The sequence below is a fragment of the Trichogramma pretiosum genome, unplaced genomic scaffold (genome assembly GCF_000599845.2).
Source record: "Trichogramma pretiosum strain Unisexual culture from Peru unplaced genomic scaffold, Tpre_2.0 scaffold3, whole genome shotgun sequence".
NCBI lineage: Eukaryota > Metazoa > Arthropoda > Insecta > Hymenoptera > Trichogrammatidae > Trichogramma > Trichogramma pretiosum.
In genome coordinates, this window is record NW_019641698.1 from 4,710,118 (window position 1) to 4,721,588 (window position 11,471).

Here is an 11,471-nt window from a genome sequence, read left to right on the forward strand (position 1 = left end):
GCGTTACGCGTCCTGCGGATTTATAATGTACTCGACTGCTGTCCAAACGAAATAAAAGATTATAAAGCCCGTGTACTTACTCGCTACTGTGTATTAGGAAAAAAAGAAGAGCGAGACAGAGAGACATGGCTTTTGTTGCGGAAGAACTTCTCACACACGGGCTCTCTGCTGTATAATATGCCATACAGCGAGTGTCTTGTCATTGTTCGCGTATGTGGCGTACTGCACGAGGAGATGGCATATCGAGGAGCGATTTCGATCCTGCACAGATAAAGGTCTCCTCTTTCGTAGCCTGCGGATTAACAGCTCGTTGAGTAACTAATCGAGCCGAAAAATTACCCTAACAGGTAATTGCCCTGCTCGTGTGCGCCCAAGTACACAACGTGCACAGCTTATTTCGACTGCGGAGAGAGTCTAGCACGAGAGTCTGTTCGTAAATGGTTATCAATGCGATTGTTTTCGATATTTCTGCCAGAAGTAACAACGTGCCGGGTGAGCGACTTGGTGCTCCAAATCATTTCTCACCGACGCGCTCGTTTTTTTTCTCCTTTTCATCATTGCCAGAAAAAATACACTATTATAACTGCAAGAAGCCAGTAATACAAGAAAATTGTGTGAAACATCTTTTTAAAGCGAGAAGTGTCGAATGAATTCGAATGCAATTCGATACGGCTCGCGCTAATGTCCCTCTCGTATTCGGCTCACTTTTTCTCGCTGCGCGAGCGGCTGCTTTATCTTGTCGTTTCTTGCTTGCGTACGTAGTCTCGGAGGAGCTACATGTGTACGTGGCTGCTGTGCCCGTTCATTTATATTGTCGTAGGCCGACCAATGTCTCTGGAACCAGACCTTTTGGACTTTTAACTGCTTAAGAGAGAGGCCGACGCCTGAAACAATTTTTTCAATTTTTTGGGCTCACAAGGCGCGAGTTGGATAAATATTTGGAATTCGATGCGTAGGCGGACGTATCGAGTGGACGCGCATTGATCATTATAAAACATTTTGACCAATGCTATCAAATATCAATGTCTGCAACACATTGAATTTTTAATGCCACCCGTACGGTTGCGCTAAGCAAGTCATTATTTACTTATATTTCATGTTAATGGAATAAACAGATGAATTTTCACGTATAAAAAAAATAATGATAATAATATGAATTTAGACAGCCAATCTATTTTACTCAGAAAGTACAAATGCACGCGAAAGGCTTTGTCGCGGTGCCCGTGTGCGCACGAATGCCTGACACACACACCCTTTCGCTCGTTTTAGCCGACATCACAAGGATATTCGGCATTTCCGATCGCCTAATCTCGATCGTCCATCCATGTATCTTATGTACAAAATACATCTATCGCGTTCACTCGGCGCTGTGCAAAACGTTAAAGCGTGAAATTGTGCAGAAGCCAAAGAGACACTTCACGGGTAGGTAGGTAGCTCGTCGCAGTTCTATAGTAGCAGCGGCAGTAGCAGCACACGAGGGTGTGTCGTGTGTCCTGCTTCGCACCTGTGTATAAAAGCTTATGCCATATATAGCACGGCCGAGTCTCTCGATGCGTGTATTTGCGCGAGAGATAATCTCAAAGCTTCGCGTCGAGGACCTTTAATCCCTTCCTACACGGCGCACCGAAGTGAAGCTGCTACTATATGTATTATAATATAGCCTTGTCGATGAGCGCATCTCGACATTTTCAATCGGTAGAATTGGCAAATTAAAATCCGAAAATGAGATTTTCTCTCTCTTTCGCTCTCGGGCACGTCGCATGTATAATTTATAGAGTCGAGGGTTCCGTCGACAATTGTGGCCTGGCTCGTACGAGCTATTGCAGATGTATCCCTTCTATACTCGCAGTTTGCTTTTATATAAGCCGCGAAACCGGCTTCTCTAGTGACGAAAATACCCCCCGGCCATCCATACTCGTTTTATAATTATAATTGTTTTGCTGCTTTTTTGAAATCAAATTAAAATTAGAACTAAAATTTAATTGCACGTATCACTTTCATCAAACTTTCGATGAAAAAAAAAAATTTTTTTTAAAACTCTTTTGAATGCGCGCCCGTATCTGCTGTCGATCTGGTAAAGCATTTCGCGGTATGGCTTATATTGGAAGAAATCTGTGAAACTTATCGATCGTCGTATAATCGAGCCTGATGGCAAGAGTTCTGGCATGTAATCGTTAACACGATCTTTGAAAGATCATAAGCTCACGATTAGCCGTACTACAAGCTCTTTTTTCTCTGTCTTTCTTCTTCTTCTTCTTCTTCGGCTCTCGTCCGTATACTCTCGAGAGCGCATCGTTTCGGCCGGCTCCCTCTCCTTTCTCGCACTTTTTTTTTGGCACTACAAACGAGCGAGCGAGAGAATGAAGTGACAAAAAGCATACACCCAGACATATGTATACGTAACAAACGAATGAGTCCTAAAAATTTCGAGTACGTAGGTACATACACTGCCAGGCAACAATGGGAGCACGTCAACAATCGGGCACGACCCCTCTGCAAGCTATTTTATACAACTCGTCTCTCGTCTCTCTCTCTTTCTAGTTGTGTGTGTGTCGCGCGCGCCCAGTCTCTGCAGCAGCTAGCTCGACGTTTTTACTAAAGACTGCATTTACGTCGTGTATACCTATATACGTTGCGCAAAACTATTACCCATATATGACTGACGTGTATATATATGTACCTAAGTACATTTGTACGATTGTACATTTCACGCCCTCCCCGTGCGGTCTTTGGCGCCTGCACACATAGCACACATCTGTATAGGCAAGTTTGCCTGCCTGTCCGTGCAGTCCGGATGCAGCGGTGCCCCAGCAGTATCCAACTGTGCCGAAAAGACCGAGATCTCGTCTATACAGACTCACACATTCGTACATACACACACAAACATTTTACATCTTCTCGTCGTCGTAATCATCGCCACAGTCCTCTTTCTTTATATTACAGCACCGTATAATATACCTATATGCCGATTGTAATGCGGTTTTATCGCTGCTATTTTTGTGCTGCCACGCGGTGAGTCTCGCGCGCAACAACGATGACGACGATGTCCCGTGGTGCAAAAGCGATCATCGCACGCCACTGTGCGTATCATAAGCTTGAATCGAGCTGATTCGATGTGTGCTGCTGCGTACATTTAATTGTCATAACACCTATAATCGTGTATGCGAAGTAAAACAGCCAATTAGTTTTGCATAATCATTATTATTTTATTAATATTATTTTTTTTATACATATTCATTTTTGTACGTAGGCTATTGATATAAGATCGATAAATGCGATTATTTACGAATCGACAAAACTTCGAAAAAATTTATACATCATTGATTATTTAATGAAAGTTCACATTTCATATTTTTGTTGCGATCCTTATTACATCGTAATCTGTCTTGTTTTATCATACACATTTATATAATTTTTTTCATTTCCGACGTTTGTATAATAATAGTTCAAACAATCATCGGATAACCGCGTAATATATATTTATTTACACAATTAAACAATTTTTTAGTCATTTTTTTTCTTCTTATGATTCCCTTTTTTAAAAGCTATACGCGCTGCAATTATAATATATAATATGTATACATATTTTGTAACCATCCTTATACGTATAAATCAATTTTTAATGTATATCTTTATAATATCATATCAAGTTAATATATGCTTTGGAAGACAGAGTTTTTTTCTCTTGCAAGAGAATACAACGCGGGAACACATTGGATCCACGTTCATGAATTATATATCTTAATTTTTTTTGTCAGTACAATCACGTTTGATTTTTATCGAAATCATTCATCCGGCTCTTGTTTTCGGTCGTCCTTTGGTCTTTTGGAATCACATCTTTATTGATTTTTCACTAAAATAATAATATCGTCTTGTTAAATTTTCGCAAATATTTCTATACGGATATGTTTGTACATGATCATTATCGATCGGATTTCTCAGACGTTTGTTTATTCCTTAACCAAAGATTCGCTGATCAAGCCAATCCGAAAACATCATATAAATTCTATTCTTTTGTGCAACGAATGTCTGTAATGTTGATCAACTGTATGAATAAAATTTGTAGTAATTCAATCAACTGCTGTAAATACTATATGAATTTAACAACGAGGAAAAATACACCAATAGTTTCGTATCACTTCAACAAAAATATCGTCTTACTTTGAATTAATGCATGTAACATGTTTTTTTCTCTTAAAAATACCGTAGTTATATTTTTTTAATAATCAATGCTTCGAGTTCATCGTTTTATGAATAGTGGTGCAGAATCGAATAAGATCAAAATAGTCGATATGGGTGCACACACACATACGTATTAATTATATTTATGAAGAAGATATTAGGAGCAAAACATTGAAGGACATATCGTGGAAAATTGCCTGCAATTTCATGCGCCGTTTTAGCTATACGTACAACCTTTTTTTAGAGTTTAGCGATTTTTAATTCCGTTTCTCCGAACGTTTTATTTTTAAAAATATATTTTATATAATGTAATGACAATTAAAAATTGAAATATGTGTTCTTTTTTTGTTATCGTAGTGCATATCGCGCTGTATATCAACCGAAAACGGAAGTAGTGTTACTCATACCTTGTCGTTATAATTTTATTATCGTGTATGCTTTTCATTCCATTCTTTTTTTCATGCAACGAAAAAATTAAAAAAAGTATGTATAAAGTAACGCAGAAATAAGCGAATATCGAAATGCTCCATCGGATTTGTTCTGCGGTTGTCGTGTATATATGCTCCAAGAGATCTGTCAATCGGTATTTCTCTTGGCTTTACTCCATATTGTCGTAGTTGACTTTTTTGACTTTGAAATGCCTCCAGCCGGCATAGCCCGTGATGGTGAGCAGAACGACGGCGGCGAGGGTCGAGCCCACCGCCACTGGTGCCGTCTCGTCGCGATTCGCCCGGGCGCTCAGCGATGTGCACGAGAACTCGGCCGCGAAGTCGTTGCTCTTGAACTTGAACGGCTGTAGCTTCAGTTCTCTGCAGATCAGAGGGTGAAAAATGTATACGTGCAGTTCGATCGAGAAAAGCAAGTGAAAAACTCGATACGTACCTCAGCAGGACGCTGGCGTGATTTTTGTTATCGGTCATGGAGACTTCCTGCTCTTCGTTGCACGAGTAGGACTTACCGACCGGAGTGGGGAACAGCATGCTGTGCTTCTGCGAGGTGCTCAATCTCACTGTTTTGTCTGAAAAAGGCAATCATAAGAAATAGAATATCAGCAGGTTGTCGTTTTATATGTATAAGGTGTCAATTAAAAAACATAGTCTCGGTTGCGTGGGCTCACTTGGTTGTTGAGGATGCTCAAAGTGACGATCGCTCGAATTGTAGGTCAGCTCTATTTTGTCGACGTACCATCTCTCGCCGCCAGGTGTCTTTGACAAAATTAAAAAATGAATATTAATGAACAGTTTTACGATATGCGAGTCAATTTGAAACCTAATCATAAAAATGTTCATACCTTCGAGAAGTACCAAGACAGAACGTAGGCGTCCCACTTGATGGACATGTAAATGGAATTTTCACCGTCGCAATTGCCAGTGACAACGGCGTTGTCCGGCACGTACACGTCGGCTTCCTGTATTCATGCGATCATCCAAATGTCAATCATTTATTGGATATGCGATATGTAATGTAATCTGAAAATTGATATGGACGCACCTGTTCCTCGCCGAGCTTGTCCTTGTACTTGATGGTGATGAGCGCGTCGACCTGCAGCAGGACGCAGGCCTGACCATTGGGACTGTTGAGCCGATAGAGAGGCACCTCGGACGAGCTTCGCTGCGGTTTCGGCGTCGTGGCGATCACCTGCTGCTGCTGCTGCTGTTTGGTCCCGGCCGCAGCCGCGGCGGCGCCGGCCCTCTGTTTCGGGGCTATGGTGGCCGAGGCCACCGTCTCCTTCTCGGCATTTAACACCAACTGCAGACAAGACACGCGGAATATATAGTAATCGTCGATGTAAATGTACAGAGCACGTCCTCGAGATTTATTCAGCGTATCGTTCGGGTCAAAAGTTCAAGAATAAATTCGCAGCGATGTTTATACAGCACACGCGATACGTCGTCGCTCCGTACAATGTACGCGCGCGTGCGAGCATTAAAGCTCGTTAATGAGGATTTTATTTTACAACGGGGCGACATCGCGAACGAGTCGTATCTTTTCATTTACAACGTGGAAACTGAACCGTTGTGGGCAAAGCTTTTTCTTTTCCCCCTCGCGACAACGACGCATCCTATTTTAATTTTCTACCCGACGACGCGCGTTAACTCAGCTGGCACTTTCGGATTTTAAATTCCTTGGGTAAATTTCTTCGCGGCCTCTGATCCTTTCGGCAAACTCCATTTCTCAGCTCGTTCCTTACATATATTCTCCGCCTGTCGGCGCATTATTCGCCTACGTAAATATACTTATATACGCGCGTGCTATACCGCACTTATTTTACTACTTTGTTGCTCTAGCCGTGACGTCGTTGCTATCGTGCGCACAATACAAATATATAGATATGATTTCAAGCTGTACCCCATCGCGAAGCGAAAATAAAAATAGAAAATCAAATTACACGAGATTCGCGAATGAAACGACTGGGAATCGATGCAATGCGAACGCGAAGAATTGATGCTAAAATAATAACATAGCCTCCCCCCGTAGCAGCGCGCGTGGGTGCGTGTTATTACGGAATAGATATACATGTATATCGAATGAAGAGACAAACTCGTATAAATGGGGGTAATTCATTCGCGAGATATGATTGCCAATGTAGTTCGGAATCGTGCGTTTGATTCCAAAGGATTTAATGCGATTGAACGTAAATGAGCTTTCGCATAGACAATAATACGTATGAGTATATGAAAAGCTCGAGCTTTTAGTGCGTGGGACGCCGTCCGCGTACGACGAAAAACTAGTCGCAAATTTCAAAACGATTATCAGATTAGTAATCGCAAAAGTTGGTTGCATCGATAATAAGCTAGATATATACCAATGGCGATTGAGTGCTCGGAAATTCGACGTAGACGTTGGCATTGCGTTTGGTCGTGTAGAAAGGCTCGGAGTCGTTGCTCTCGCTATTGGCGTTGCCGTTGCTCTTGGTCGCAGCCGGTGGCTGCTGACCCTGCTGCTGCTGTGTCGCAGGCGCTGCAGCGGCGGCCACCTTCTTTAGTTCCGGAGTCTTGGCGGTGGTGGTCGTCTGGGCCGGCAGCGACAGCGACGAGACTCGGAGAACCAGCAGCACGCACACTGCGAACCATGACGCACAACAATTTTAATCGTTTATCGTTTATCGATAAATTTTAAATGGGCTTTTCATTGCATTAATCGTGCTTGAGCTAATAAACCGACAACGCTGGAGGATGAGTAAAAAGGATCGATAAGCCAGGCTAGTTTAGTACAACTGCGAGCGAAAGAGAGGGAGAGATGTGTGTGTGTGTGTGTGAGGAAAAAAAAGTGCTGAGTCTCTGGGTGCACTCACGCAATGTTCATCACGCGACAACGAATAATTAAATTATCACTCGGTTATATGCTGACAGTCATTGCGTCATGGTGAATGGGCGACGGAGAAAGGGAGGGTTGTTTATGATCCGCGAAAATGCGAGCAAAAGAGGACTTACCTAGCGGAATGCAAAGCTTGAGGGACATCGTGTGTATCATCGTGGCTAGAGAGCAGCGCGCGGCTACTGCTAACTCAGAGGCAGATGAGGGGTAAGCAGCTGAGACAGAAGACCGAGACCGTGAAGAAAAATGCCAACAGCTACTGTACTGTATCACTAGTAATTAGCAAAACAGCGCTCCAATTGTCTCGTCTCTCTCTCTCGTCGTCTTGGGCAGAGGAGAAGACACGAGGCACAGTTTTCTGCCACTCAGCTTCGAGGAGGAAGCTCGAGTTTTCTTTTATCGTTACAGCGATCCATGCCAATGGAGCAGCAGCAGCAGCAGTAGCATCGAGGAAATTCGCGTTTCTGTCGGCGCGCGCGCACAATGCCACACACACTTGCAGCTGCACACTTGTCACACTCGGCAGTAGTCACGATTTCCCTTGCACGCGACTCCTCTCACTCGCTTCTATTATAATATCGGCGCGTGTTCCTTTATAGAAGACCCTCTCCTCCTTCTCGCGCGTTTACAGCGAGAGATGGAGAAAGAAATTAAATAAAAAAAGGGTCGTGTCTTGTACGTGTGCTTCGGAGCCGAGCGAGCTTTTACAAGCTCGTTCAAGGAATATACACGCGTGCACTATCGAGATAATATTGTCGCGTACTCCACACCGAGAGTAAAAGAGAGGGAGAGAGAGACGAGGAATTGTTAACGGCGATCGCGCGAGGATCAATAACGACGCGCGCAGCCACCCCCACGGCCGCGTCCTGCGCTTTCGGCTGCTGCTGCCTGTGCAAGCTTCGCGGCTGTGCTTGCGCGCACGTATCCATATGCTATCGGAGCGCGAGGCAAAAGTGTGTCATCGACGCGATGTGTGTGTGCAGAGCGCGATACCTGCGCTACGCTCGCGGTATTTACCCTCCGAGCAAACGCATGGCTAAATTTACCTCTCGAGCTTGCGACGCGGCAATCCCATCGTTTCGATGACGAAAAGTTATTGTCAAACGCCGCCGGTACAATTTTACGTGCGGCGTAATGGTGCACCCGTGAGAATTGCGAGACAGGGTGAACGTCGATTCATTCAAACGTTAGCGCTCCGAAAAATGCGAGAAATTAACACCGCGACGCCCTCTAGCCGAGAGTCGATGTAACATATTCTAAATTTCTAAGCAACTCCTTTCCCTTATGTAGGTAAGGTGCGAGACTACTACGCGTCGCTCTCGCTTTGTATGTTGTATACACCTTCGAGTGCTCTTTTTTGCTTACTACGCATTCCGCGAACTAAGAGAAAATTGCCATGAGTCGAATATTTGTTTTTTCCTCCTAAAAGCAGTCCACGTAGCTAGCTATGCGATATATACTGTGATTTCGGAGCAATGTACAAACACGACGGTTCGATGTTGTAACAGGTGCTTCGCGGCAAGCGAGCTCTCACTGGAAGACAAGTGGATCTTACAAGCGCTACTCTCCTGCGCGGCGTCATGCATGCTGCAACGCAGGACGCAATAATGTAATACAGAGAGCGCGATCTTGGCCTAACCCAGCCCGCATTGTAGTACTGCTGACTGCTGCACCCCGCGCTCGAACCGCATAATTGCACAAATGCACATTATATATAGCTGGCGTCGCGAATATAGTTTTCTGCAGCTGCAGGCTGTGAACAAGCGTGCCGTATCAGTCGGCCAGAGCGAGTGATTCAAGCTCGAGGACCGCTACAGCCCGCGCACAGAGATAACGTCGTAGTACGACGATATATATTTATACACATATTACTCCCAGCCAGAGTATAAACGAGTGAAAAATACCGTCCGCGTTATTATATTTAGCAGCATAATTTCCATGATAACGGAGCAGCGAGAGCGCGAGTGAAAGAGAGAAAGAGTGAATCCCCGAATATAGAGTATACTCGTTGCAGAGGTGGGGGATTTTTGCGCGATAAACAAAACGCCAGCACACGCGGTAATTCTATCCCATCCCGTCGTCGTCGTCCGCGTAAAAACCAGACGTGGTTTTTCGCTACTGCTGCTGCCGTGCTAAGTGTGCGCTGAGCTCTGCCTACTCAGTGTAGTGTTTGACCGAGAGCTATTTATCGTTCGATAAACATAGAGCCGACGAGGCATATGAGACACTGTCCTATAGATTTTCGTATATAGCCATAAATACAGCACGCATAACTTGCAAATACGCATTACGCACACGCGACGTGTAAAAGTTCTATCTATACATATATTATTATAATACGTGTTGAATACGCAATTTCGTGAGAGGAGCATCATCCTCGTACGTAGCGTGTTATATACGGTACGAGAGAAGCAGCAGACATTCGCGTCGTGTGATATTATCGTCATTTTTGTTTCCTCGCGATGAAGAACTTTTTTGTTGTCCTGTCGTTGCTCGCGGTGACGGCCACCGCGTTCGTTGCCCAGGCGAAACCAGCCGAACCAGGTGAGTTCTACAGCTTTATTACTGCAAACAAAATCCATTATTTTCCATGGCTCGTTGCACGATCGTAAAATTTCCATTGATCGTTCGTCGTGAAATGACTCATTGACAAGAAAGTACATTGTTGTATATTCTCTTTTATTTCCGAAATGATGCACTTTTAAGGATTATTCTTGAATCAACCAATTCGAAGTTGAAGCTCCTTATGGATGAATTATTTTATTGTGCAACTTTTTCTCATTTGCAGGATACATTCCCCCTCAGCCATCTTCTTCAAACACTACTACAGCAGTTCCACCAACTCCACCAACTACCAAGGCAACTACGACACCACCTGAGCCTACAACTTTAGCACCAAATACAACAACGTCTGCACCAATTACAACTTCTTCTACTACTACAACTACAACTACAACTACTACAACTACTACAACTCCTAAACCTCCACCCACAACTACACCTATACCAACATCAACATCACCATCTCCTGACCCAACAAAAGCTCCAGATGGACCAACAACTACATCTGTGCCACCGACGCCATCGCATGGAGGACGTCAGTTTGATGGATTGAGTTTTATGGGTATGATAATATCTTGAGACTGTTAAAAATGCAATAATAGATACATTTTCATCATCGCTCCTTTTTTAGGTGGCATAATCTTGACAGCTTGCATCGTTGGACTGAGCGTTGGAGGATACAAATTTTACAAAATCAAAACTGAACGAAGTTATCGTACACTTTGAGAGTACATGCTGATTCAAACTATTTAAAATGTGTTTACATAAAACAATAGTTTATAATATCAGTGCTTAAAGCTCTCATATAATTTTAGATGAATAATAGCAACATTGTATTTTTTATATTGTTGGAAAAAATAGAATTTTTCAAAATGTTAAAGTGCTCTTAGAATAATATCGTGAAATGAGAATTTCAATGTTAATCTGCGTGTTTTTCATTTTTGTTTTAAGCAATTACTACTAATTATAAAATGATATATATGTAAAAATTTACTTTTAATTTTGAATGTCTTTCCATTTTGTTTGAGCATATTATGTGTTTTTTTCTGAGTTATATTTAATGTTTAACATTGTGATCTAAATGTTCAATCTCTTTCAATGAACTAAGTGGCTTAAAAGTGAAATTTTCAACTCTGTGTCTGTTACAATGGACAAGCCTAACAAGATAAAAAATAATTATAATTTGTATATGAATGTATAAACTTGTAAGTTACTTTTTTAATGAAATAAAACTTACATCATAATAGTGTTTTCTTAATTTTTCATACATTTTGTTTTAAATCCTTTGAAAAAGTAATAATTTTATTTATGTTGAAACTTGGAGAATATCATAATAATGACGATTCATTTGAGGATCACATCGGATACCAACAATCGGCAAATCATGTTAGCCCACTATTAATATACAC

The 11,471-nt window shown here is 42.5% G+C and overlaps 2 protein-coding genes across 2 annotated transcripts; one reads left to right on the plus strand and one right to left on the minus strand.

Moving 5' to 3' along the window:
• Window positions 1-3,181: 3,181 nt before the first annotated feature.
• On the minus strand, window positions 3,182-8,303 carry LOC106650853. Its single transcript, XM_014369084.2, has 7 exons — window positions 7,617-8,303; window positions 6,989-7,245; window positions 5,674-5,931; window positions 5,474-5,590; window positions 5,300-5,387; window positions 5,065-5,200; window positions 3,182-4,991 (listed from the first exon to the last, which is right to left on the minus strand). The coding sequence occupies exons 1-7, from the start codon at window positions 7,654-7,656 to the stop codon at window positions 4,781-4,783; spliced, it is 1,107 nt and encodes a 368-aa protein (XP_014224570.1). The 5' UTR covers window positions 7,657-8,303; the 3' UTR covers window positions 3,182-4,780.
• Window positions 8,304-9,235: 932 nt separating this feature from the next.
• Window positions 9,236-11,296, plus strand: LOC106650882 (integumentary mucin C.1-like). Its single transcript, XM_014369132.2, has 3 exons — window positions 9,236-10,044; window positions 10,289-10,624; window positions 10,694-11,296. Exons 1-3 carry the CDS (start codon window positions 9,963-9,965, stop codon window positions 10,786-10,788), a joined length of 513 nt encoding a protein of 170 aa, XP_014224618.1. The 5' UTR covers window positions 9,236-9,962; the 3' UTR covers window positions 10,789-11,296.
• Window positions 11,297-11,471: the final 175 nt, after the last annotated feature.

Excerpts from the sequence above, each read along its gene's own strand:
- LOC106650853 (XM_014369084.2), bottom strand. The coding sequence starts at position 7,656 with ATGATACACACGATGTCCCTCAAGCTTTGCATTCCGCTAG. Across the intron at positions 7,246-7,616 it reads CAAGCTTTGCATTCCGCTAG|TGTGCGTGCTGCTGGTTCTC; the intron begins GTAAGTCCTCTT and ends CATGGTTCGCAG. Across the intron at positions 5,591-5,673 it reads ACAAGCTCGGCGAGGAACAG|GAAGCCGACGTGTACGTGCC; the intron begins GTGCGTCCATAT and ends GCATGAATACAG.
- LOC106650882 (XM_014369132.2), top strand. The coding sequence starts at position 9,963 with ATGAAGAACTTTTTTGTTGTCCTGTCGTTGCTCGCGGTGACGGCCACC. Across the intron at positions 10,045-10,288 it reads GGCGAAACCAGCCGAACCAG|GATACATTCCCCCTCAGCCA; the intron begins GTGAGTTCTACA and ends TCTCATTTGCAG. Across the intron at positions 10,625-10,693 it reads TGATGGATTGAGTTTTATGG|GTGGCATAATCTTGACAGCT; the intron begins GTATGATAATAT and ends CTCCTTTTTTAG.